Genomic DNA, 27,805 nt, shown 5'->3' on the forward strand with positions numbered 1-27,805 from the left:
GCTAAACTTGAAACTTCAATAACTTTATTATTTGTTATCCGACTTTGATGAAATTTTCGCCATTTTGCTCAGTGAATTTTACTCTATGTATTAAGATATGAATATTTTCAGCCTGGACCATCCCTTTAATAAGAGACCACAATAGGCCTGGTGGGTGTTTCATAAAGCTGTTCGTAAGTTAAGAGCGACTTTAAGAATGACTGGTGATCCTTTCTTGTGGTAAGTGATATTCACCATTAAATGTTCACTGGTGATTATTTAGCGCATACTACGGGATCACCAGTCGTTCTTAACTTACGAACAGCTTTATGAAACGGCCCTCTGGAATACTAAATATATTACACATTTATGTTCCTATACTTTTTGTCTAGGGAATGAATTTATTTTACAAACATTTACAGTAGTACACTGTACTACTACTATATGTGAAAAAAATACATCAACTGTATTCAAATTAATTAGTTTTGTTTGTAAAGCACTTTCTGATAAGAGGTACTATAATTGTAGGTCTGATTCTTTACAAGAATATATGTCTGCCTGATATGTTATCGTATACTCATTTCTTGCTAGTACTTTATAAGTACTTACTTTCACATAAATTATCTGTAGACCTGTCAAATTACATATAATTATCAAACCAATATGGTCTAAACATAAAACTTATTTTTGTCTCACATTGAAGCCCTATGCAATGCTCTAAAAATGTAATGTTTAATTTAGAATATTTTATGTTTGGTCAATAACTGATTCTGTAAATATGTATCACAAACCGCTGTACAGCTTAAAATAGGGTGACAAAAATTGAAGCAGCATTCATGTACATGTACATAAAATACTGTAAATGTAGATTGTATTTATATAATCCATTCAGTTATTTTTCACAATTCAACAGTCTGTATTTTCTTAACAATTACGTGTTTGTATAGCTCTGAAAAACTCTCCATAATGCAAAATCAATGATCCCAATGTACACTTCACTTATCAAATTTACATGTACATGTAGCACTTAATTTTTGTTCTATGCAGGCAAAATTTAAACCATCTTTAATGCTAAGGAAATACTGAATGCATTGTGGGTAGAGATAGGAAATATGAAGTCTAATATGATCTATCCATGAACAAAACAAACATCCTGTATTTTTTGCCACACCTTTGCTGTAATGGGAAAAAGGAATCTTTCAAGTAATCTGTGAAATACAAATCAGCTTACAATTTTTGTTCTCTTAGAATTAAAGGGGAAGTTCACCCTGAAGAAAACTTTGTTGTAAAAATAGCAGAAAAAATAGTAAAAAATATTGGTGAAGATTTGAGGAAAATCCGTTAAAGAGTAAGAAAGTTATTAGAGTTCAAAGTTTTGGATTTGTGACGTCATAGACGAGCAGCTGCCCCATGTGTTACGTAATATAAAATGCATGAATTTCAAATTTTGCATGGTTCCTGATGACTTATTTTTGTTTTTTATTCAAGATCAGGTGTGAAATGATTTGTCTATTGATATACAAAAAGTAAAGTGAAAACCATTTTCAATTTTCTGAGAAAATGACATTTCATTGATTTTTTACCATTCGCTATGTAGGAATGCTGCTCGCATATGACGTCACAAATCAAATAATTGGAATTCTAATAACTTTTTAACTATTTGATGAATTTTTCTCAAACCTTCGGCAATATTTTTAATCATTTTTTCTGCTATTTTTACAATAAACTTTTTGTCAGGGTGGACTTCCCCTTTAAAACAAATATCCAAGATGGCAAACTTCTTTATGACAGAACATGTGTTTTCTCCATGCTTATTTAATGTGGAAAAACTGTCGAGCAATGTCCCCATTTTTAAAACACATAGGCCTGAATTTACAAAGGTGGTTTCATTTAAAACCATGGTTTTAGAAACCGTGGGTTTTAGAAACCATGGTTTTTGCAAAAACCACTTTTGTGAATTTGGGCCATACATTGTACATGTAGAGTACCAAATGTTCTGGTATTTTAGAAGTGAACATGTAATGTGCTACAATGCAGCATTTGAAGAGGACTTGATCAACTTGACAGTCTTTAAACAAATTCTTTGAGATTGATTTTCATGGTAGACACAGAGGTCATACATGTAGCATGAAATTAAAAAAAAAAGCACAGAAGCAATAATGCCTTTCCAAAATGATTGCAATCATGCATCTATATTCTATTGTAATATGAATATGCTCAAATCAGCTATTGAGAGGCACTGGAAAAATCATCCACTAGAATTTTTACCCTACCATTATCATAGACTATCCAACTTAATGAGGGGCAAATAAGCTACATTACATCCAAGTAAGTATATCTGGCATCCAGTCATGAAGAGGGTACAGTTTACTCGCAACAGTGCCCAAGAGAAAATGTACTTTGCAAGGATAAGTTACAAATCTACTCAATATTTTTCTTCTTGTAAAATGTTTAATTGACCTGGCAATACAACGTCTTGTTTGCTTTCAAACATTCATGTTGATCATGTTACACTAGCCTAGGTATAAAGCTCTCTCAAACAAAATGAACTTAACCATGCCTGTTACGTTAGAATGTATCATGGTATCTAATGGTAATTTTAATAGAATCCTTAGACCATAGAGCTATTAACAGCTCCATGTTTATCATTGGCTGTTGAGCCCTTTTCCTAGATGTATGGATGACAAATTTATCATACAGTACATACATGTACAGTACTAAGAATTTTCAAGAACACGGAGCAGGACAAAGAGTAGGTACTACAAAAATCTCAGACAAAGTCAGAGTCTCTGAAGTGTACATGTACGTATATTTTCATGGTATGTACATGTACATGTACATGGGGTCCAGTCAGAGGATGTTACCACTTGTTGCAATCTTTGTAAAATTTAAACTTTTATTACACTAAAATGGAAGACATTCCTTCACTATATCAAGATACCATCATGTAGCATTCTTCATATTTTTTATGCAAACAAGTGAAACACTCTCTAGATCTGCCCTAACTACATGTAGATATCTTAGATTAAAAAATAAGTCTCTGATAAAATAAAACCAATTTAGCCCAATCGTTTTTTTATGATCATGTCTTTAATATAAAGATTGAAAAGAATTTCCCCCTTTTTTTACTATGGCACACTTACTTATAAAAAATAAAGGCCCTCTATTTCTTAAAATACAGTCTTGGGTTTAAATACACAAACCTTTTCTTTCTGAAAAAAAAGTAAGCCCTGAACAAAGGAAAATCATCAATGAAATTCCATTTACAAAGTTATTATGTTCACATCTAGAAGATGAGACACAAAAAAATTTAGAAAAATATTGCATTGATCCATTATTAATGTACCGGTATGTAGGTCAAGAGCAAAATTTGTTGATAGTGCCAGAACTTGTATAACTTTGTAATTGTGATCCAGACAATTTTTATGAAGTTTGGTTGACAAGAATCAATGTAAATCAGTGACATAAAAAATTTACAGGCAATAATATAGACAAAGAAAAATAAAACATTAGCATTTGGCATCTGTAAAGATTATAAATGCAATATTGAAAACTTGAACAGATTTGAGATAGAAATAACAAGAAAACAGTAAAAATAAACAAAACTTTAAGATGATCATCAAGATAACAATTGTGCTGATGGTATTCAGAATTGATGATTACAATATGTTAACAAATGACAAGACAATGGGATATTGTTGATGATGGTACTTGGTAGATAGCTGATGTTGGATCGATAATGGGGACAATGATGCCATTGATGATGAAAGATGTTGATTCATGACATTGACCCTGATTTTAACGCTGACCTGAATTAATTTAACAATTTAACAAAATAGCAGTTCAATTTTTCTGGTTAACTTTTCTACACTAATTGTTCTTACCCTTGGTTTGGATCATTTTCAACCTTGTCCAACCAAACTCTGATGTGCACTGCATTCCCATCACGGATTTGTGAAAAAATATCATCCATTGCTGTATCAGCTCTAATAAAAGTTCCTGTGAGAGTCCTCTTGATGTCGAAGCAAGTCCATCGACTGTTCAAACAAAGTTTGAAATTCCTGTACAATTAGTCACTTGAATATCAATGTATTTATTAATTCAAGTGAATCATAATCCATTCCTATTGATATGCTTCACTGCTTTGCAGAGTGCAGATTATCGATGAGAAGCAGATAATTTGAAAAGAAAGAAGTGAAGAACGTATTATTTTCTCCACAAAGTCATGTTGACAATCCTCATAACATGAGATATGATGATGATCATACCCTGCAAATGAAAAGTTCACTGACTATCAGTATCAACTCAAGTGATGATGGATGAAAATCCAGTGACAATTACTTTAGATTCAGTTTCAATTGCGTTTGGTCCACAAATTTGAAAATCCAGTCCGAAAAGTTAAATGTGATTTCAATCAAGGAATGACAATTATTATTAAGTTTCTGTGTTGAAGTGAGTCTGACTAAGTCAGTGTCATCCAAAAATAATGCAATGTTGATCCTCTCATCAAATCACACAAACTGCTGTAGAGACCCCCGCCAAATTTGACACATCAAGTAGCAGAAAGGTCACGCACTCGAGGTAAAAACGTCTTTGGTGCAGTCAGTCGGCTATATTGCATCGGAGCTCGGAGCGACATTCACGGGCCACTCCTCCACTCATTTCTGAAGAGACTCCGATAATGGATGACCTCACGCCCACGGGGTCAAGATTCCTTGCATTCCTAATTAGGTTGCGGAATGTTTACATACAGAAAGATTGATATTTTTCTTCATTTTTTATGCCGTTATTAATAAAAATTACTTTTTGTTGATTTTAAATTAAAATTTTTAATAATTTTTCATATTTTAAAAATCTTATTAACAATATTATAGTTCTACAACAATATTTTCTAAGAACTAATCAGTGCTTTACAAACTCAACATTTCAAGATGGCAGCCTCCATCGTTTCCACGAATGTGATGAAATTACGTCTATTTCTTTTTAGTTTACGGCAAATAAGTATCGAAAAGAATGAAATTTCACAGTTCATTATTTCGAGAAGAACTCCCACACTTAGATGTTGTCTTAACGTAAGGAACTTCTATGGAAACAGGCAGATTTATCGTTTAATTTCCACTTGGCGTGTCCGGACTGCGGGAGTAGGGGCCACTGCTGCGATTGCCCTCGGGGCAGTAGCGGCGTGTGCTGAGTCCGCCGAAACGGGTGAGTTAAATGAAGGTTGTTCTGCGGCCCCGCCAGCGCCAGGCCATGTGCCCATCCCATCTCTCCCAAACAAAACCGGGCCAGGCCTGGGGATCAGGAGTTTCAAAAGAGGTTCATCTTCATAGGCTTCATGACTCTCTGGCTCTGTCGCCCTTAGTTAGACCAAAAGCTTCGGTCTCTGTTATGTTGGTTGTTCAGCTAAACTCTGTTGTCTTCACTCACCAAATACAGAGACCGAAGTTCTAGCGCGATCTGTACAGGGGACTCAATGGCCATATGTTTATGTGTATTAAGTTCGGATAAAACAGGGCAGTGAAGTTGCGCGACAGCCGAGGTAAGTTACTGTTTTTGTTCCTTTTAACTTGATTTTCCCCGTTTTTTGGCAATTAATGCCAAGAGGGAATATTAATTTGCATTTTGGTCGCATTAATTTTCAAAAGTTTGATTCATATTTAAACTTTAAAGACAAAAATTGAAGAGCCCCGACGGGGGGATTTTGCATTGTAAGTCCCCTAATGGTGGCTGCACGATAGCGAGCCGTCTGTGTATGAGGAGAAATTTAAAAAATAAACAAATGTTTAAAAACTCCTCGAAACAGACGGCTGCCAGCTGTCTATGTCGCCCTGAGCCTGAGGCCTGAAATCTGAATGGGTTTTAATTAATTTAATATTTAAATTTAAGACAGAAAATCAGAAACAATCCTTTTTTGGGGAAAGTTTGATGAAAATCCATCAACAATGAAAAGAATTAGTAAATAACGAACAGATGAAGAACTTAGAAGAGTTATTAATTGTTCTTTTTTTTTCAATTTGTGATATCGTGTGCAATTAGATTCCCCATATTTGTCAATGATGAATACAATTTTTTTTAATTGAAGGGGAATGAAACCTTTGTAATAAATAGGCTTGTGTGGAAACAGAAAAATCAAAGAATAAGAACAAAGAAAGTTTGAGAAAAATCTGACAAATAATGAGAAAGTTATGAGCATTTGAATATTGCAATCACTAATGCTAATTGCTATTGAGATCCTCCTATTGGCAATGCAACAAGCAAGTGTGATGTCACATAACTTTCCCTTTGATGGACTATAAAATACCCCTAAAATTTATCTTTTTGCTTTTTCTTATGGTGATACAAACTCTTTATCCATTATGTATTCTTTAAAAGTCTGTATTACATGCCCTCATATAGAAAGAATATATGCTCTACTGATAGATGTGAAAAAAGAGGCAGTTTAACTGAAATATATACTAAAGTAATGCCTAATGGGGAGAGTAGTTCACAAGTGACATCACAAATCTTTGTCGCATTGCCAATATGAGGATCTCCATAGCATTAGTGATTGCAATATTCAAATGCTCATAACTTTCTCATTATTTTTCGAAAAAATCAATCAAACCTTGAGGGGGTGCTGGCGTGCCGCCCAAAAAACGATTTGGGGCAAAAAGATTGTTGACCCCCAACCCATTTTCGTCAAAATTGTATATCTTGGCTTTTTTTGTGTCAATTTCTTTGTTATTTTGGACAAGGAATTCATTTTTAACAATAAAAAGATGTAAAAATGCTGTCTTTGCCCTAAAATTTAATCCTTACTTAATTTGGAGGGGGTCAAGTTGACCCCCTTTTGACGAATTTGTCACTTCGCAACTGCAAGAAATTTTTTACCTCGTCACTCAGTGACTTTTTACTTTCAAGCCTTGCACATCTTCTGAGACCAAATTTGTGATGCCCAGGTACGTGGTTCCAAAATACATGTAACACAACATTTTGTAAGTGCATGTCAGACCCAAAATTGCCCGAAAACGTGACTCCGTGTACAAAGTCAATGCAGATTGGGTAACACTATTTGCATTGACTCTGTACATAGAATCACGTTTTTGAGCAATCTATCCGATATGTATCATCAATGTAAGTTCTATACAATATAATGTAGAAATAAAACATTCCTAGGTATGAATGAAATTCATAAGAAGGAAGAAGAGAACTTCCGGTGAAAGTTTTCCAAGTAATTATGACGATGGTCAAACATCATACATATGTACTACCGGTCAGTTAGATTTCTTGGGAATATCCCTGAAAGAAAAGCCTTATGCCAATAAAAGGAGAAGAACCAGGATGAATGGGCTAGAATTGTAAACTTTGACCCAGCCAAGACGTCAGACATTTCCCAGAGTCTTGTTTCCCACTCCTTCCGGTGGAAGTGGTAGTAAAATATCTTAACCAATCAAATTCAAGGGACAAAGTGAGTGACTAGGTATTTAATGGCCAATGATATTTAGAGGGCCATATACTTCATAATACTTTCTAAGAATATTAGAGTTCCACAATTGGCATAAAATTATTATAAATAAAGCTAGAATGTGAGTCTAAATCAGAAGCTGCTGATTGTTCAACAGAGATACTACTGGTTAGAGATACTGCACAAAAGTATTAACAAGTTTTCATCTGAATACTGTATTCAGCCCTCGGTGAATACAACAACTTACAAGGTGTTGTTAGGACAATCTGATAGTCCGGATCTTGGGATTCCACATTGACAAACTTGGAATCGTTATAAATCAGTAAACACTAACGAGAAGTTGGTGTTTAGGATTTATGATCTGTAACTGAATCATTGGTCTAAGTCTGTCCAGAGACAGGAGCTGACATCAGACAGATTGTCATCGTCAGGACGCTCAAGTAAAGAAACCAAGAATCAGCGATGAAGAAGAAATAACTAAGCAACATCATTAATCATTGAATTGTATAAAGCTGTTAATATCTATATACTTAGTTTATAACCTGTAATCTTTGTTAGAATAGTTTACTATAATAAAGGTTTTCTAAAACCTAATTATTTTTGTGATTGGTATTCTGTTAACAAGTTTTCAAAAGTATGTCGGTACGTGGAACATACACTGCAGTCAAAAGATCCCAGCCACAAGGTAGGCCCAAATCTACCCTGTGACAATGTATAATTCTGAAAAAATTACAATTTATTCAATTTACATTGCATGGCACATTATGGATCTACTTGAATGTGACATCACAATGGTAATTTCTTCTTTATTACAGTGAAAGCAAGATGGTTCTATGCATCAAGAAAGGATGATGTAGATGAAATATTGAGGTAAGCTCATTTGATTTACTTTGAGTCAAAGAAAAAAAATAATATGTTGTTATGACAATGACATAATTTAAAACCAATAAAACATAGATATGTTTAAGTCATCAATTGTTTTAGGAAGAAGATCTTGTCAAAACGATGACATTTGAAGCCTGAATAAAGTTTTTGTAAATATTAGACAATATGGATTGCATTGTTTTATTGAATCAAAGCCAACAACATTTTAGTGACCTTGTTCCCTTTTTTTCACCATGGATTACTTATAAAAATTGCTTATTCTCACTCATGTTTGTCTCTCCTCTGTCTATCTATCCCCTCTTTTCCTATACTACCTCCCTTTCACTCCCTTCCAACAACTCTCTTTCACAAATACATGTAGATTACTAAGGTCTGGGTTCAATGTGAATGAGAGGCATCAACTTGGATGGACAGCTTTGCATGTAGCAGCTGTCAACAAGAATCAAAAGTAAGACCAAAGACTCATATTCTAAAGGTGTATAGCGACAAAACCTTTTTTTTTTCAGGAAATGACCATCTTATTGTGAAAATTTAGAATGATTGTAGTAGTGTACTTCCTATTCTTTATAGTCACCTAATTTACATTTGATGAATGAGACATGGTTCCCTTTAAAGAGGAAGAAGTTTATTTTGCATCAGAGGTATATCTGCATTGTAGACCTTGTAGTTGTTTTCTTTCCTTGATTTTCTGATTGTCCATATACTTGTAATAAATCAGGAACATTCATTATGCACTGCTTACATTGAGTCCACTGTTAATAAAACATTATACTTCCTTTGAATAGTCAGCTATATCATTGATTGATTCTTGAGAATGTGTTCCTGGTATTCTCTTAGAATATTTCTTTCCACCGTGTCTTATTTCAGAGCACTGAGAGCATTACTTAAAGCAGGAGCGGATCCAAACATCGGGGATGAGTTTAGCAGTGTATGGCAGACATCACAAGAGAAAAGTCTCAACTCATTACAAGGTTAGCTCTTCACATGCAAAGTTTCAAGACGGCTCCCAGAACCAGGCAGCTCCCCCAAAGGACGGTTCCCCCGACACCATTCTCACATGAATATTCCCCTTGAGCATACATGTATGTCTCATGGAGGAGAGCTCTCCATATGAAAAGTCTCTTTATACATTACGGACAAAACAACCCACTCTAACACAACTTAAAAGTCACAGGGAAGTTGCCCTCCTTGGAAAGTTGCTACATGTACATATAATATCCATAGAGCTCAGATATCCCAGGTCCCCATTGCATAAAAGCTACTGTTATGGTAACTATGCCATATAGTAGTAATATTCATAAAATCCTTGGTTGTGATCGGTTGTTCAGCTTTGTTCTATGGTAAAATGTACTTACCATTGGATTGCAAAGTTACCAAAATATTTACTGTTATGAAATCGGCTCTGGTATGTTACTTGATTACTTAAATATAAAATCACTGAGCTTCTTTCAGATTAGCCACAATTCAAGTGCTAAAAATGTAATCAATGCATTTAAGGATTAATTACACAACAGCTGAAATGTTTGGACAAAGTTACTTGAATTAACAGATACATATATGATGGACATGTTCCATGACTTTTGTTTGGTTAACAATTGCTCAAATGGAAATTCTGCTCATTTAGCAAAACTTCATCTTACATCAAACCCGACATTAACCCTATATAAAGACCCACTTTATTTTTTGAACTGAAACCCTACTACAACCAAACCCTTACACTATTGTCCTCTTAGAAATTGATACAGAAGCAACAGAGACAGGAGCAAATTTCAGGTAACCATAGGAAGATACAGCTCAATATCACTTTTCTTATAAAAGTTTAGAGATTATTTTATTTATATATGGAGTTGAAAATAGGACACCAATAATAGATGGAAGATTTATTTGTACTTTGATTGATGATCCCAGCTCTCTTATTCTGTCTATTTTTCTTATTCACTTTGAAATATAATTTGTCTAGATATGTAACTCTATATGAATGCCTGTTATTATTTTTTATTATTATTGTTATATTTTTTATAATATATATATTCTTTATTGTAGTATTATATGACAGAGAAGATGACTTCAGTGACAGACTGAACAACAGAGCTTCATTCCGTGGTTGTACAGCACTTCACTATGCAGTCCTTTCAAATGATATCAATATTGTCAGAATTCTACTTGAAGCAGGTACATGTATTAACATGATTCATTTGATATACATTGTTGAAATTAAGAATAGAAGTGCGGGCAGGACTGTTTGTGTTTGAGAAATAGTGACAGAAAGAGAGATAGGAAGAGAGCATTTTAATGCTAATTCTTGTACATTTATTTTCTTAATATCACATTCTCCATTCACAATATTTGTTATAAACTATGAATTGCTTTATATCAATCTTTTATGTGTAAATTTAATGGAAATTAATAAATCAAAATGCAAAAACATACAACTCTAAGGTTAAAAGAAGAGAAATATTAAGAATACTTTATCAACTTTGTTTGTATTGACACATCAAAATAAATTAACTTTGCAGAACCATACTTCCATGCCCCACTTCTTACTGAAACTTTTTTTTTGTCAGGTGCTGATCCAATGATAGCCAATGAGAATGGTCATACACCAATACAGTATGCCAAGGGGCAAGCAATAAAGCAGCTTCTTGAAGAATATGATAAGAAGGTGAGTACACAAGGTCAAAGTTCATAGTGATAATCACAGACAAAGTAAGAGTCAGGGTATAGTAATATTTTCATCATGATGTAAATAATTAGATTTGAAGCCTATTCTGTTACAATTGGGCAATTCCATGAAGTATGTACGTGCAATTCCCTACATGTGGATCCTTCCTGAAAAAAATTCTCTTGAGTTCTAGTTCATATGAAAAGTTGTGGTGCCCTTAAATTTGTCATGGCTTGGGCAGTGGAGCAAATAAAATGGAGAAAAGTGAGGGTCGGAGGCACAAAAGTTTGTTTTTATAAGGGATTTTCCAGTTGTTAAAATACATCATCATAATTTGTTGGGTTTTTTCCTTGATAATGTATGCAGGAGAAATTCAAAAAGCCTGTTGTTGAATGTTCCAAAAGGAATGTTACAGCATTAACACTACATCAACAAATTAAGAATTTCAATTGAATAGCAAAGAAAACTTAATTTTACTCAAAATGATATTCAGCTGGTAAAGCAATGATCCATTTGAGGCCAATATACTATTTTTTGTCTTTTTATGTTGCATTCATTGAAGCACTTCTTTGAGAGTTTAGAGCTCATTTGAAATTAAAAGTAGTAATATACCATTCAAATTCATGTCATTTCTTACATTCTGTCCTATGATATGAAGTATTTTGTGTTATATTGTATTCTGATAGTTTTCAGATCTGCAAGCAAAGAAGGCAGCAGAGGAGAGACGTCGTTTCCCATTGGAGCAGAGATTAAAAGAATTCATCATAGGACAGGATGGTGCCATAGCAACAGTTGCTGCAGGTAACTTGTTTCTAGAAACTGCAATTACTCAATAAAGATTATATTGTTTTTTCCCACACCATTTTGGATAATAGAATTTTATTACCAATATAGTTCATCTTATTGATGTGATGACATCAGAACTTATTTTTATCTCACAATCTCAATAAAAATAATTACTTTTGTACACTCTCACCTCTCAATCTTCATCAAGCCTTCATTATAGATGGTTCAGTTGCTGATTGCAACAACACCAACAAAAGTCTGAGGATAATTTGCTCCCTTTTAATGTGTGATTCCATTCTCATATTTCATTATATTGCATCTGTATGAATCCATTTACAGTGAATGAGTAATAAAGCTTGCAGCATAATGATATACAGTAAGTTCAACTCAGTAGTAAGTTAAATTTAACACAGATGTTCTTGCAATCACTCTGAAAACTGTAATTATGACATTCTTCAGAAGAATGTATTCCATGCTAATGTGAATAATTGATTTTTATCATGACAGCTATAAGGAGGAAAGAGAATGGTTGGATGGATGAAGACCACCCTTTAGTATTTCTTTTCTTAGGCTCATCTGGAATTGGTAAGAATGAATGAGAATTAACCCTAAATCTCCCGGGGTATTTTTGTCTCGCCTGCATAGCAGAGCGAGACTATAGGCGCCGCTTTTCCGACGGCGGCGGCAGCGGCGTCAACATCAAATCTTAACCTAAGGTTAAGTTTTTGAAATGACATCATAACTTAGAAAGTATATGGACCTAGTTCATGAAACTTCGACATAAGGTTAATCAAGTATTACTGAACATCCTGCCTGAGTTTCAGGTCACATGACGAAGGTCAAAGGTCATTTAGGGTCAATGAACTTAGACCATGTTGGGAGAATTATTTTCAAAATCTTAACCGAAGGTTAAGTTTTTGAAATGACATCATAACTTAGAAAGTATATGGACCTAGTTCATGAAACTTGGGCATAAGGTTAATCAAGTATTAGTGAACATCCTGCTCAAGTTTCAGGTCATGTGATCAAGGTCAAAGGTCATGTAGGGTCAATGAACTTTGGTCAAGTTGGGGGTATTTGTTGAATTACTATCATAACTTTGAAAAGTTATGGATCTAGTTCATGAAACTTGGACATAATGTTAATCAAGTATTAGTGAACATCCTGCCTGAGTTTCAGGTCACATGACCAAGGTCAAAGGTCATTTAGGGTCAATGAACTTTGGCCAAGTTGGGGGTATGAAAATTTATGGATCTAGTTCATGAAACTTGGACATTAGGGTAATCAAGTACCACTGAATATCCTGTGCGAGTTTCAGTTCACATAACCATGGTCAATGGTCATTTAAGGTCAATGAACTTTGGCCGTGTTGGGGGTATTCGTTAAATTACCATCCTAACTCTGAAAGTTTATGGATCTAGTTCATAAAACTTGGACATGGGTGTAGTTGACAAGTCTTAAGTCACCGTTCAAATGTCATTTATGGTCAATGAACGTGGTATTATGTCATTATATGAATGGTGTTTTTGTGAATGATTATTTTATAGTAGATTTCAAAGTTAGCACTGCTGCTATATTAAATCGCTTAATGCAGGCGAGACTGCCAGAGGCGTTCCACTTGTTATTCTTGTCATTCCCGGGTCTCAGCCGCGGATTGCGCAATCACAACGAAAATTTGCATGATGGTAGAGAATGACGTAATCTACGCAGTTGCATTGGTAAATTTCACTGAATTCATACATTTTTATTTTATATGAATTAATTATGCTGATTTATTCATGAAATCATACTTTTTGCTCTGATTCACTAAATAAAGCTCCTAGAATGCTATTTTTTGGTGAAAATATTCTTTATAGCATTCCTAACAATTGTGAATGAAAAAAATTCTGGTACCAAGACCGATTTCTTATGTATTTTATTGTTTTTTAAATTTCTTATGTATTTCTTTGTTTTTTTACTTTTTGTTTTTTATTGTTTTTTCGATGGAAATCGTTCCAGACTTAATTCTGATCATAAACAAGGCAAAATTAATTAAGTTTAATCAGTAAAAGTAAAAATAATGATACATTTATGAATTTTGGCTAATACACAATCTGCATTGGATTAGTACATGAAATCACGTTTATGAGCAATTTGGGGTCTGACATGCACTTACATAATGTTGCGTAATGTCGTAACCGCGTACCCGGGCGTCACAAATTTGGTCTCAAAATTTGCGCGAGACTTGAAAGTAAAAAGTCAGTGAGCGGCGAGGTCAAAAAAATTTGCGCAACAGATATATCGCGAAAATTGTCGAGGGGGGGCCATTATGGCCCCCCCCCCCCCGGAGAATTGGGGTTAAAAGAGGGTAGGTTTGGTAGTGTCAGTGTCTTAACAATGTTCTTGTGATCTCTACTAACTACTAGAGTTTTTTGCCTGTTAGCAGAATCTTTACATAATCATACTTCCTGTTTAACCTTCATGGTGGTGAGATAGTGACAAGGTATATTGATAAGAGGACAAAGTGATCTATAGACAATGAAATAATTGAAGTAAATTACTTCTAAAACACAACCCTTTTACTTATTTCTTCCCTTTTCTATCCTTTTCAATCATTGCTTTTTAATCACTTGTAAAATCACACACTGACACACAGGATGGCAGTCACCCCCCCCCCTCCCTTGTGGCACAGCCCCTAGGGAGAGATATTTCATTGTTGAATCATGAGGAAATGAAACTCCCAATCAACAGTGAATGTTTAACTTTTGGGTACATAAGGGGTTTATTTGGTGGTTTATCTGTGAATAAGCTGGTGGAATATAGTTCACTCTTCAGTTACTGTTGATTATTTTGAAAAGTATGTTACATTTACTAATAGTGTGTGAGATTTGTACTCTCTCTTAAACTATAAAGATTTAATCATTTAGAAATCAGGTACTCTCTTGTATATTAACACATGTAACTGCTCTCTGAAACAAAATTACATTGCTCAAAATGTAATGAAAGTTCAAAAGTACAAATGTGATCGTCCAATTATTACAACTCTATATCCTTTGCCATTAACCTTTGTATTTGCAGGTAAGACAGAGCTCGCCAAGCAGATAGCAAGGTACACGCACAAAAATGTGAAGAAGGGTTTTATTAGGATGGACATGTCTGAATACCAGGAGAAACATGAAGTAGCTAAGTTCATTGGATCACCACCAGGATACGTTGGTCATGAGCAGGGTGGTCAACTCACCAAGAAACTCAAGCAATGTCCAAATGCTGTGGTGCTGTTTGATGAAGTGGACAAGGCACATCCTGATGTACTGACTATCATGCTGCAACTGTTTGATGAGGTAAGGCTAACTTGGACGAGGCCTAAATATCAAATAATGTTTGTTCATTTTCTTTATTAATTTATGTTAAGATGGGATAGTTTTCATGATCTCACTTTCCAAGATCCCAAGAGCAAAAAACATTAAAAATCGGCACATGTATTTACCGATTATACAATAGAATTATTTTAATCTGCAAATGGTAGATCATATTTGTGTATTGTTTAATTCTGTTTGACAGTCCTATTTCCATGTTTTACAAAGTGTGAAATTCAAAATTAAAATAACTGAAAAAATCCTTCTTTTTTTTTCATCTTTCAAAATTGGTTCAGATAATTTAAATCCAAGATATTTCTAGGAATATTCTACCACTCAACACTATACTGTGCTAGCATGGAGAAAAATTATGCACTGAAAGTCTTGTGGTAAAGAAACAAAATGCTCTTGTAATTTCAAAATAATGTATTTTTAATTTTTCTCAACAGGGAAGATTAACTGATGGGAAAGGGAAGACGATAGAATGCAAAGATGCTGTTTTTGTGATGACATCTAACATTGCTAGTGATGAGATTGCCAGTCATGCTCTACAGCTTAGAAGAGAAGCTAAGGCTATGATGGATCAGAGAGAGACTACACAAGTAGAGAGAGGTAATCCATCTTAGGATGTATAGCTCTTTGACATTAAATCATGAGATTGTAAAGTACATTTCAAATCTGTGAGGACATTCAATGCATTTTACAGTCAAGATATTCACTTTATATACAAGTTTACTTTATAAATTTAAACAGTAAGAATCAGGACTAAGAAAAGCTTGATTCAGTTGATTGTACACTTAAACATCAACAACATTCATTATATAGAGTTAATAAATAAGAGATTATCAAATTAAAAACCCCATTAAATAGATACATTCTGTAATGAAAAGTTCAGGATTATTTAAATCAAAGAATAAAGGGGAGAGCAATCCAAATAGTTGGACCACTCATGTTTGTTAAATCCAATATTGATGATGATAATGAATTATATTTATACAGTGCTGAAGATTACAGATTTTAAGTGTTTTACATGTACACCCAATCCATTGATTGTATTATTCTATGCAGAATCCACTGAAATGACAGAGCAGGTAACAATATCTAAGAGATTCAAGGAAGATGTTGTCCAACCAATCCTCAAGAGACACTTCAGAAGAGATGAGTTCCTTGGTCGGATCAATGAGATGGTCTATTTTCTACCATTCTCTCGAGCTGAGCTCATCAGACTCGTCTCTAAAGAACTCAATTTCTGGGCAACAAGAGTAAGTTTGCTCTGAAAGATTTTGTTTGTTGGAGACTAAATGAATTTGTTTGAACACATGTTTCCATAAACTCCAGCCCACACATTTTTACTCTCAGTTTCCACTTTCCAGTGGGTAAAACGTTAAAGCCATTAGTGGTAATGATCTCTAAGTGAATTTGAAGAGAATCCCATAAAATGACCATCCAAGTGTTTGTAGTAAATAAAAAAAAGTATATGTCAAATGGTTGTGGCACAAAATTGTGTAATAAGCAAAATGAGCATGGACTCTCAGCCAGGTGATGGTATTTTTTATCCTTTTATATACCTTATCTTTACAAAACTCCGTTGCCAGTTCCAATATAATTGAAGAGTTTTTAACTCAAACTCTTACTATTGTATGTTGTTTTACATTTGGCTGCTTGAACCTGTACCAGTGGTGTTAACAGGGTCATGTTTTATAGGCCATGGTTTGTTTATTTATTTCAAAATATTTATTCAGGATAAAAACATGTATCAGCACAATGGCTGTTTTACATCATGGTCCTGAAGGACAAAATATAATCAGTAAAATAAATTCAATATTCATGAAAATTAATATAGTAGCAACAATGCGAATGTAAGATACAAACATATAATGTAGCAAAAATGAAGAGTCGACAATAGGGGTTCAAATCAAGGTAAATGTGACAAGTGGAGTTTGGAAGTACAAACAAACGTTTGAATGTCTGATAAATAGAAACAGAGTGTATGAGAAATAGGAACGATAGAGGATTGAGTAATAGTCGACTCCAGGGATGGAGCAAAAATAGAGGGGATGGGAGTCAGAAAAAATAAAACAATCAAGAAATGCAAGAATAATGAGAAAAGGAATATTAAGAAGGAAAACATTAAAACAAACTCAAAACTTTTCAGATTGTAACTAACATGTAAATAATAACACAAAGTAAACATAATTATTTAAGTCATTTAAATGAAATAAAAGATTAAGGAGTAATATAAAACTTATTCAAAAATATTTTTGTTTATAATTTCTCTTGAAAGAGGTGAGGGTTTGGTGATTTCGTAATTCATTTGTTAGAGAATTCCATGATTTTGCACCAGAGTATTTAAAGGATTGCTTGAAAAGTTCAGTATTTGGTTTGGGCGGGACTACATTTAAAGAATCAGCATTACGAGTATTGAAATCATGTCTGTCATAAAACATTTCTATTTCATTACAAAGTCTGAGTGGTGCAGAGCCATTTATGCAACGATACATTAATAAGATAATCTATTCGCGTCTCAATGTCTTGCCATTTTAAAACTTTAATTAGTTTAGAAACACTTATGTCACGTGCACCAAATTCTTAGTGACTACACGAGAAGCTCTTTTTTAAATCTGTTTGATAAGATTGCGATTCTTCGATGAGTATTTTCCTCATATAGAGCTTCCATAATCAATAACAGGTTGGATGGATGATTTAAAAAGGGTATTCAGTAAATGGGTATTTAACGTACTACTAAGCTTACGCAACATTTACACTTTGTAAGAAAGATTTTTACACAATTGTTTAACGTGCTCATCCCAAGTCAAATGACAATCAATGTAAACACCAAGGTATCTAGTAAAACTGACTTGTTTAAGTTTTGTGCCATTTAAGTATACATTCAATTATAATAATAATAATAATACAGGTATATTTACCCAGGGAAGCCGCTTCAGTTCCGAAAACTGTTCTCCCAGCGGGCCCTGCTATTATTATTACCCCGGCTTTAGTGGGATTCTAATGGGATCTTGTCGAAATCAACATCACATGGGTTTTATCGGTATTAATTTTCAATTTGTTATTTTTGTACCATTTATCAATTTCCGTGATGCACATTTGTAGTTTAGATTCAGCTTCGATTATATCTTTGCCCGTTGTATAAATGACAATATCGTCAGCAAATATGCTGCATGAACCAGTGTTTACTCTTTGGATTATATTAATATATAAGAGAAACAGGGTGGGGCCAAGGAACCCATCCTGGGGAATTCCGATTTTTACTTTGCCTAATTTTGACATTTTACCATTAAAACAAACAGATTGCTTTCTTTCATTAAGGTAACTTTGAAACAATAGTAATTCGATTCCATGAACACCAAGATATTGTAGTTTAGAGAGTAATAGATCATGAGAAATAGCATCAAAGCACTTTGATATATAGAAGAACATACCGAAACCACTTCACGATCATTCAAGGCTTCTAGCCAATCGTCAATAACTCTGTGTAGACAAGTAATGGTTGAGTGATTTTTTAAGAATGCCAATTGTTTCACTGTGATAAAATCATGATCCAGTAGTTATGACATGAATTGTTTGAGCACAAGTTTTTCCATTATTTTGGCCGAATGTGAAACAACAGAAATTTGCCTATAGTTATAAGGAACATCCTTGTTTCCATTCCCCTTGTAGATTGGGGTAACCTGTGCGTATTTCCAATCAAATATAAACCCATTTTTCAGTGAGATATTAAAGATATGGGTAAGACTCTTTGTTAGGTATGGAGCAGAAACATTTAACAATTTACAATCAATTCCTAACACATCAATATTGCTTCTATTAGGTAAATCTTTCAAATAGTTGAATTTAATTGAATGTGAATTTATTAACAAAAACAAATAATACAAATTTACACATAATTCATGACATTGTCAAGATACAAACACACATGCCGAGCATATTCCAACATTATTAACAAAGTACAATGTATACAAAATTTTATCAACGAATTAATGATTCCCTATCATATCAACTGTTCATGTATGTATTGTACATTGAACAGTATGTATAATTTGGTTGATTTCTAAAAACAATGGAAATAAAAAATTTGCCATGAAATTTAAATTAACAAATGTAAATATTGGTAAGATATTGAAGTAAATTGTATTAATAACAGTACACAAAAGGGGGGGGGGTGTTGTTGTTAAAAGGAAAACCAAAAGTTAGCATGAGTGCTAGTCGAGATTGGTTCTTGCAAGTTTAAGACATAATTCCCTGAAATTTCACAAAACTTAAATTCATGTGGACATGCTGGATTTTTCCAAATTAGAGGATCATGGGAAATGCTTTTAGTAATATTTAGACCAACGTTAATAAAGAAAATCATCAGGAGTTATGTCATTATTAATGTCACTCAAGAACATAAAATTGCCAGTGGCTCGACTTAATTCAGTTCACAGTTTATTAGGGTATTACTAAACTCATAAAATACCTTTCGGAAATACTCAGCCTTAGCCTTTTGAATAGTACTGGTCACAAAATTTAGTTGTTTACAGTATTCTTCAACTGAATGGTTACATTTAGCTTTGCGTTTTAAAAAGTCCCTTTGTTTATGGACTTAACAATATCATATTTATAAGATGATTGTGGACTTGACAATACAATATTTATAAGATGCTTGTTTTCCATGGTAAATAAATTGGTGTCTACTAGCATTAATATTGGATGCTGGTTGTGGTAAAGTCACTAATAATGATAATTAGTGCCTTACACACTCTGATGAATAGATATGAGCACTATTAACTTCCAGCATAATTATTATTTGTTATCTTCTTAGGCGAAGGACAGACATGAGATGGAGTTGACATGGGATATTGAGGTTCTTGAAGTCCTAGCTGATGGGTATGATGTTCATTATGGAGCAAGGTCTATCAAACATGAGGTATATAAAAAAAACAGGACATGTTGATGATGACGATGATGATGATGATGATGATGACGACGATGATGTTGAGGATGATGATGATGACAACAGTGACGATGGTGACGATGATGATGATGGTGATGATGATGGTGGTGGTGGTGGTAATAAGGAGGAGGAGGATGATGGATATGATATTCACTATGGGAAAAATCTATCAAATAGGAGGTATGTAAGCAAAGATGATGATGATGACGATAGCATGATGATGATGACTAGCAAAACCCTACTAAATTAATGCATTGAATAAGCCCCTTTTCTTTACTCCTGCCCTCCTCCCTCCTTTCCATCTCACTGAACAAGAGAATGAAATCATTTATATTTTAAGTGAACACAATAATACAAGACATGAATATCATATGATTCATCTTGCTTCATCATTCACATCTATGTAATTGTGAAACTTTCAGTCACAATTTTCCAATGCCATATTTTATGCTTAGAGTCAGAGATATGTAAGATATTTCACAAAGGGTCAGTGTCTATCATTTAAACTCTGTAAATCAAATTTCTGTCACATTCCTGTCAGGTTGAGAGACGGATTGTCAACCAGCTTGCTGCTGCACAGGAGAAGCTACTCATCTCACAAGGATGCAAGTTACACATCGCTGTGGATGCAGGTCACCATGACAACAAGATGATTGGGACCCAAGATCCTCAGCAGACCAAACTCAAGCTTCAAGTCATCAAGAAAGGAAAGAAAGAAACAGTCAATATACTGCCGTCGGTACCAGGTCCAGCTGATATCAATCATTCCAATTTTTAGGCTACTCTGTACATGCAGATAAAATGAACTTTTTAAAAGATGAATGAAAGTAGTTGCAGTAAACACTGATTTCAGGAGAAAGTCAGTAAAAGTAGGCTCAATTGTCACTATATCATCGAGGATCTAGATCTGGGACAGTTACATAAACTGAACTTTGTGAAATCTTGAAATCTACGCAGAAAAATGTTCACACTGAAGATCACCAACACAGATAAGCGCACGTGGGACAGTGTATCATTATTGCTTTGAATGTCGGCCCGACGCTTGACCCGAATCCCATGCTTATTTGCTAATTTCACAGCAATTACACAATTTCTTCCAGAATCCTTTGGCACATGTTTTTTATTTATACAAACAGACACTTTGGTGGTCATTTCATTGGATTCTGTACGAATTCATTTTGAAATCGTCACCACAACTGGCATATATCTTTAAAGTGGTACAAGGGAATACTGGTACCTTTTTTAAAATTTAACTCTGTTTGAATAAAGGCAGTAAACGTTGATTCCATTTAAATATGTATTTTATGTGCAATCTTAAAATATATACATATATCAGTCTTTGCCCTCATCCTGTCCTCTTTCTACCAAATATCTTTACAGTTTTACAGTAACTTCCAAACTTTACTGAGTAGTAAATGTTACTTACCTTTGATAAGTGTCTTAAGTGATTTTACAAACATTATAAACTGTGATATCTGTTGAAAGGGCCTGCAGACTTGAAATCCATTTTTTTTTATATTTAAGTAGTGTTATTATAAAAGGCACTTTTGAGGGCTCTTAAATGCAGACCTTAGCAAACGTAAGGAAATCAAAGATGGCACATACGCTTGTTGCTTTCCCTCTCAACATTCGAGTAAAGCATAAATATGGAAAATTTGCAGTGTCATTAATACCTCAGGGCAATTCCACAAACAAATCAACCTTTTTGTACATCCAACCCCCAACTTTACCCATTCTTACTTCACTCCATGAACTGCCTAAGACTAAGTCATGATAATATGGGGACATTACAACTTCTCATGTGATTTAGAAGAAGGAAGGTCCCACATATAGGGGGTTGGACACTCATGATTCATGGAATTGCCCCCTCAGTGTTTCTTTCACAAACATAAGGAAATAGAATTGGAATATATTTCAACATATATCGAGTAAATACTAGATAATTTCAAGGTTATGATGGCTTCTTAATGTTTTCAGTGGTTCATGAATGATAGTTGAGCATTGATATTTATGATAATGCAGGATAATGCTTCTACAAAATTGGTGAAATAGCGGCTTATATAACTTTAGCTTTATAATATAGTAGAGAAGATATGTACGGAAGCCGAGCCTTAGAGGGAACAATATAGAGTCTAATCTTGGTGAAAGGCAGATATAAAGTTTAGGTCATGATATACACTTAGAGGATATTTATTTATATTTTTACTTTGAAATGCATTGGTTTTGCACAGAATTGTACAAGACAAGTATAGACTGTTTATGAACAATATTAATGAGATATATTGTGGTTAATTGTTGGTATTTTTTAATAAATATTCAGATTAAAATTGTTAATGTATTTTTTTCTTTTGAAAAAAAAATGTTAGAGTGAAAGAGAGAGAATGGGGTCAAAAGAAAGTGAGAAGAGAAGTACTGGGTAAAGATGAGAGGTATAGGGGATAAAAGTAAAACAGCAGGAAAGGAAGAAAGATGGGAAAGAGAGAGAGAAAGGGAGAGGGAATGGTATCATATAGAAGATATGAGAGAAAGGAAATTCAACAAAGAAAATAATGAAAATTGAGGGAAAAAAATTCCAGTGTAGAGAAAAATAAAGATAACAATGGTTAGAGAGGGGAGAAAAGATTGCCAGAAAGAAGAAGGTACAAGGGTACCGGAGAGTGGAGAAAGATGAGACGTGAAAAATTAGTATTCGAGAAAGGAGGGAGAAGGAAGAAAATAAAATACCTTATGCTAAGACAGTCTAGGGAAATACAAGGAAATCTACCAGAGGAAACAAACGTAATGACAGAAAGAAAGAGAATATGAAAGCAAAATAGCTACCTGATAGTTGAGAATTTGAAAAAAAATAATAATATACAACACAGAAGTTATCACGAGAAAAGCAGATGAATGGAGATATCCCAAGGAATTTTTAGAGGGAAAAGGGTTCTAGAGTGTTGAAAATTTTAGCGAAATAGTGTGTGTGGAGGGGGGTGTGTGGGGCCCTTATGGGTGGGGTAATATATTGAGTGACGAAACCTTACAGTTGAGAGGGGGAAGTGGCGACAGAAGGGAGAGTGACAAAATTATGTGAGGACTCGAATTTAGAATTTTCTCATTGTGACTATAAAAATATAATCCGTATTGAAATTTGAATAAACTCTCTATTAATTTATATTACTGAAATTATCATTGAAAATGTAAAAAAAATACGTAAAATTAAATGAAATAAAGATGAAAACTTCAGAAAAATCATGAAAAGATCAGAAGTGGAAGCACTGACTAAAGATCTCTTCACAAGTTGTGACTCGGATCATCATCTCTCTCCACACTTCACAAATTTCTAAATCTTAATCTAAAAGATCTCTGTGTAATAAAACATTTTACAAGCAAAGGTTCCATGGTGTAAAGGTTAGCACTCTAGACTCTGAATCTCGCGATCTGAGTTCGAATCTCGGGGGGAACTTACTTTTAAAAACATTTTTTGGTTCATTTTTGCAAGTAATAAGGTAATCATTAAAAATGCTTTCCATTTTCCTAGTCGCATGATCAAAACCATTCAATTTAGCGCCCACATGCCACGTTTCATCTTAGTCTCCGGTCATATGTAGGTCTCAGTTAGAGCAAGATATTGAGCGAGGAATCCTAACCTCGGGGGGGGGGGAGGGGTAGAAAGAGTGCGAAAGTCTAGAGGGAGATGGGATTATGTAAAGTACTGGTGCACATGTGGAGGGGGGCTTGCCCCCAAGAATAATTTCCACCAATTAAAGAAAACAATGGAGATCGAAGAAGAAATGAAGGGAAAGGGGTAATCTGTCACAAAATTAGATTTTTGTAATTTAGAAAGGAGGAAAATATTTACTCGCTTGCAGCTTTGTAGAACCATTCCCCCATACGCCATGTCTTGCCCCCTCGGTTTTTTTTTTTTTGCTAAAAGCTACTGATGTGAGGAGATTTGTATATATATTTTGTCTATTGCATTATAGCTATAAAGTTAACATATCCAGCTTTACATAGACTTCATAAATATCGTTGGAAAACCCTTAATTGATTTTGAATTCCCGACCTGTAAATATCTTCTAAAACTCGGGAGAGATGGACTCAATAACCGATGATCTCTTCTAAAGTTGAGAGTCACTCAGATGATAGTCGCATTATCTTTCTCCACGTTTCACCAATCCTAACGGGAGGGTCCTATTTGTAAGTAGTCAGTGCAAGTAAAGGTCCCATGGTGTAATGGTTAGCACTCGAGACTCTGAATCTCGCGATCCGAGTTCGAATCTCGGTGGGGCCTAATTTTTATATTTGGCTTTTTTTCAATTAATCAGGTAATCACCGGATAATCAAGCAAAAATGCTCTTTACTTCATGTATCATTGCCGATTCCACATACGTGTCGTACGTACGGGACATTTGAGCAATAAAATTTACTTTTCAGTCAATGATAAAGTTATAGAGGGTAGTCATTTGAATAACTGATAACAAAGTGTTTGATTATGGGTGAATTAGAGGTGAAAATTTTGTGTGTCGTACGGGACTCAACATTTTCACCTTTAATTCACCCATGGACGACATTTTTTTTAGGGGGGGTTGGTTGTCAATTTTTTTTACATGACTACCCAGTAGTACTTTATCATTACCACACAACAAATTGAAGTTCCTCGTTTGTTTGGACAGCAGGTTGAAAATGTGAAAATGGCTGATTTTTCTGGCATGGAATCGCATCGGCTAGCAATCTGTAGGCGTATACCTATAACTTTTGAAATAATAATAAAAACTGATTTAGTTCTTGTAGCACACTGTCTAGAATCTTCACTTGGGAAATAAAAAAGAAGTACTTGATGAAAATAATCATATAATGCTATTTGTTTGGGGAGGGGTTATTTACTAGTATTTGGTTTTGTTTTATTATATTGTTTTACCGGCCTATTATTTGGAATTTGTCTCCCATTCTTGTTCTTTAATGGGGCCTATCTCATGATGCCCTTTTAAGGTCTTTCGTGTTACAGGTTTTGAGAAAGCTGTTTATATTCTATTTTATAAAATGAAGAACTCATAAACCAATGCCATGGCAGGGAGATAAAGGGGTGAATGTGAAAGATGGAAAGGAGTCAGGGAAAGGGATAAAAGGGGGGAGGGAGGGATATCAAATACATGAGGAACGATGGGAAATAAAATCAATAAAACGAAAAGAAGAGGGAAAAAGTATAGTAGGGGGAAATGTACAAAATTTCCTTCGATAATTATTTACTTCAATCTGTAATTATCCTTCAAAAAATTTCTTTTAAGGGCTCCCGAAAAGTCTTGGAAATTAGGAGAGGTAGAAGCATATGACTGCCCAATGATCTCTTCAGATATTCAGACTCTGATTACAATCTCAATTATCTTTCTCCAAACTTCACCAATCCTAAAGTTATGGGTCTTTGCCTTGTGAATAATTATATGCAAGTCAAGGTTCCATGGTGTAATGGTTAGCACTCGAGACTCTGAATCTCGTGATCCGAGTTCGAATCTCGGTGGGACCTCATTCTTAAGGTGAAAACCTTTTTTTTGGCTTGTCATATTTTCAGCTGATAAATGTGCCCCCCTTTTGATAGCCATAATTTGTAATGTAAATATACCGTTTAACCCAAGTATGCCCCCTTTTTAAAGAAGATGACCTTTTTTCTTTTTCTTTTTGGGGGGCTTGTCTAATTTTCATCGGAAAATTATTTATCAAACTATTACTTTTAGCGCCAGTGATGCAGTGAGCATAAAAAATTGACAGCATGGTGCATGTATGAAGCCAATTTTCTATTTAAAAAGAAATATTAAAAAAGCGCGAGAGACATATTTCGTTTCAGTATTTTGCTCTCGGTCATATAGATCTACCTCAGCATATACAGACACTGATTTCTCTTACATTATTGGGAATATACTATTTGTACATTTCTATTTACAATCGTCCCTAACTATTGTGTCTACAAGGTAAGTAAAGTTATGACTTATATAGCCGTATCGTTAACATCCAGTTTGTGTTTTTGATCGAACTACACGTATATTTAATTTTTTTATTCATTCAAAGTCCATTCTATTTTTCGATCTTGCAATATAACTGTCTTCTCTCTATACTGTGATAGGACATTAGATAATAATCAAGGTTCCATGGTGTAACGGTTAGCACTCGAGACTCTGAATCTCGCGATCCGAGTTCGAATCTCGGTGGAACCTCATTTTTATCTTGGAGTTTTTTCATGTAAAATTACTTCCAGCTGTAGCATGAAAGAATAATAGCCCCAGAGTTACAAGGATATTCAATCGAAAATGAGGGCCTCATCTTAATATTGCCGTCTTATAAACTAAAACAAATCCTAGCAGTATATTCTAATATAAATATCCAATCAGTTCTTTATTTAATTTCCATTCAATAATAATACAAATTACAAAACATAATGAATTAAATACAGATTTAAGGATTGACATTTTGAAGAACAGAAGTATAAAATGGAGACCATTTAAATGATACAATTTTGAAGTTTACCTAGGTTTTATTCAGATGATTAATTTACACGTTTATACTATACGTGTACGTGTAAATTAATCGTCTGACGAATCAATCAATTAAATGAAAGTATTATGTTTAATAAAAAGACGGATGAGTGAATCATGATGATGGGCTCATAGAGGCGAAGAGATGCCTGACATTGACTCATACCCATCCTTCAAAAGGCACAAAACAAAACAAAATGACATAAAAAAAATCACAGCAAAATCAAACAAACGAATGAACAAAGGAAAAATTCTGCAGGCACTGCTGACTAAATTCTGGACCCCTATAGAGAACAGTCATCTAGACTGAAGAGAGCCTATCCAGCACATTATGTGGAGAAGTAATAAATAATTATTAAAAAAACATGCCGACTAGTATCACTATTCAAGTGATGCAGATTATAGATGCACTCATCAATGATTATAGGCGAATTAAAAAAAAGGAAATGATAAAAATTAGGTCCCACCGAGATTTGAACTCGGATCGCGAGATTCAGAGTCTCGAGTGCTAACCATTACACCATGGAACCTTGACTGTTGATCTGAGGTCACAATAAGTTCCTAAATATTAGGGCCCTCTATCGGTGAAGTGAAATGAAAGATATATAGTTGCACAACTATTATAGACTTGTTTCAGTCGACGGTCTTGTATCGTCTTTGAACAAAAGATAAACCGAATGAACTTTGAGAACAAGATCATTTTCATTTACTTTGATAATTCAATACAATTGACCCTTGATTGAAGTCCTGAAACAAGTCATGTCAGTGTATTTCATGTCTTTTTTGGAATTACACAGAATTACAAAAACACTGTTTAGACTTTTGTATTCAACGCTGTTTACTATATGAACTTTACAGTAGTTGTTTAATATTGTTTACAATGTTTAAACAACTACTGTAAGATTCATTTAAACATCGTTTAATAAAATTTTTACTTAACGGCGTTTTACTGTGCATCTTATACTGTAGGCGGCCTTTTTGTCTTAATGTCCCCCCTATAACCTCGTACTACTTGTTAGTGAATGTTCCCACAACTCAAAGAGGAAATAAATGTACTATTTTTTTTATTTCTTTATCATTTCTGGCAGTGATGGAGTCAAACATTATTTTTAAAGAAGCAGGCATTTTAGACTAAATAACAAAAATTATTGAAATGACGAGAAAAGTTGATAAATATTTTGTCAATTATGAATAGTTAAACATAACACAAAAGTTCTTCAATTATGTACTTCCGGGATCGATTTTCTCAGCTGT

The 27,805-nt window shown here is 34.2% G+C and overlaps 2 protein-coding genes and 4 non-coding genes across 6 annotated transcripts in view; 4 read left to right on the plus strand and 2 right to left on the minus strand.

Annotated features, from left to right (window-relative positions):
• Nucleotides 1-4,680, minus strand: part of LOC129260825 (integrin-linked protein kinase-like) — a 24,202-nt gene extending 19,522 nt beyond the window's left edge. Inside the window, exon 1 of the mRNA XM_054898806.2 lies at nt 3,864-4,680. Coding sequence (XP_054754781.2) covers nt 3,864-3,952 — 89 coding nt within the window. The 5' untranslated portion in view covers nt 3,953-4,680. The remainder of the gene's footprint in view (nt 1-3,863) is intronic.
• On the plus strand, nt 4,581-22,377 carry LOC129260824 (mitochondrial disaggregase-like). Its single transcript, XM_054898805.2, has 13 exons — nt 4,581-5,184; nt 8,239-8,293; nt 8,670-8,756; nt 9,176-9,279; nt 10,352-10,480; nt 10,873-10,970; nt 11,657-11,771; nt 12,264-12,341; nt 14,814-15,076; nt 15,541-15,703; nt 16,160-16,353; nt 19,914-20,018; nt 20,587-22,377. Exons 1-13 carry the CDS (start codon nt 4,911-4,913, stop codon nt 20,821-20,823), a joined length of 1,902 nt encoding a protein of 633 aa, XP_054754780.2. The 5' UTR covers nt 4,581-4,910; the 3' UTR covers nt 20,824-22,377.
• Nucleotides 22,378-24,246: 1,869 nt separating this feature from the next.
• On the plus strand, nt 24,247-24,318 carry TRNAQ-CUG (transfer RNA glutamine (anticodon CUG)). Its single transcript has one exon. It is a non-coding gene; the product is annotated as a tRNA-Gln (tRNA).
• Nucleotides 24,319-25,476: 1,158 nt separating this feature from the next.
• Nucleotides 25,477-25,548, plus strand: TRNAQ-CUG (transfer RNA glutamine (anticodon CUG)). Its single transcript has one exon. It is a non-coding gene; the product is annotated as a tRNA-Gln (tRNA).
• Nucleotides 25,549-26,161: 613 nt separating this feature from the next.
• On the plus strand, nt 26,162-26,233 carry TRNAQ-CUG (transfer RNA glutamine (anticodon CUG)). The gene has a single exon. It is a non-coding gene; the product is annotated as a tRNA-Gln (tRNA).
• A 776-nt stretch (nt 26,234-27,009) lies between these two features.
• On the minus strand, nt 27,010-27,081 carry TRNAQ-CUG (transfer RNA glutamine (anticodon CUG)). The gene has a single exon. It is a non-coding gene; the product is annotated as a tRNA-Gln (tRNA).
• Nucleotides 27,082-27,805: the final 724 nt, after the last annotated feature.

Source organism: Lytechinus pictus, unplaced genomic scaffold, assembly GCF_037042905.1.
Source record: "Lytechinus pictus isolate F3 Inbred unplaced genomic scaffold, Lp3.0 scaffold_19, whole genome shotgun sequence".
In the NCBI taxonomy this organism is placed as follows: Eukaryota; Metazoa; Echinodermata; class Echinoidea; order Temnopleuroida; family Toxopneustidae; genus Lytechinus; species Lytechinus pictus.

What these genes read in the sequence shown, in the direction of transcription:
- LOC129260824 (XM_054898805.2), top strand. Translation starts at nt 4,911, where the DNA reads ATGGCAGCCTCCATCGTTTCCACGAATGTGATGAAATTACGTCTATTT. An exon ending in AAGTCTCAACTCATTACAAG is followed by an intron (nt 9,280 to 10,351) that starts GTTAGCTCTTCA and finishes TCTTTATTGTAG; the next exon opens with TATTATATGACAGAGAAGAT. An exon ending in TGCTGCAACTGTTTGATGAG is followed by an intron (nt 15,077 to 15,540) that starts GTAAGGCTAACT and finishes TTTTCTCAACAG; the next exon opens with GGAAGATTAACTGATGGGAA.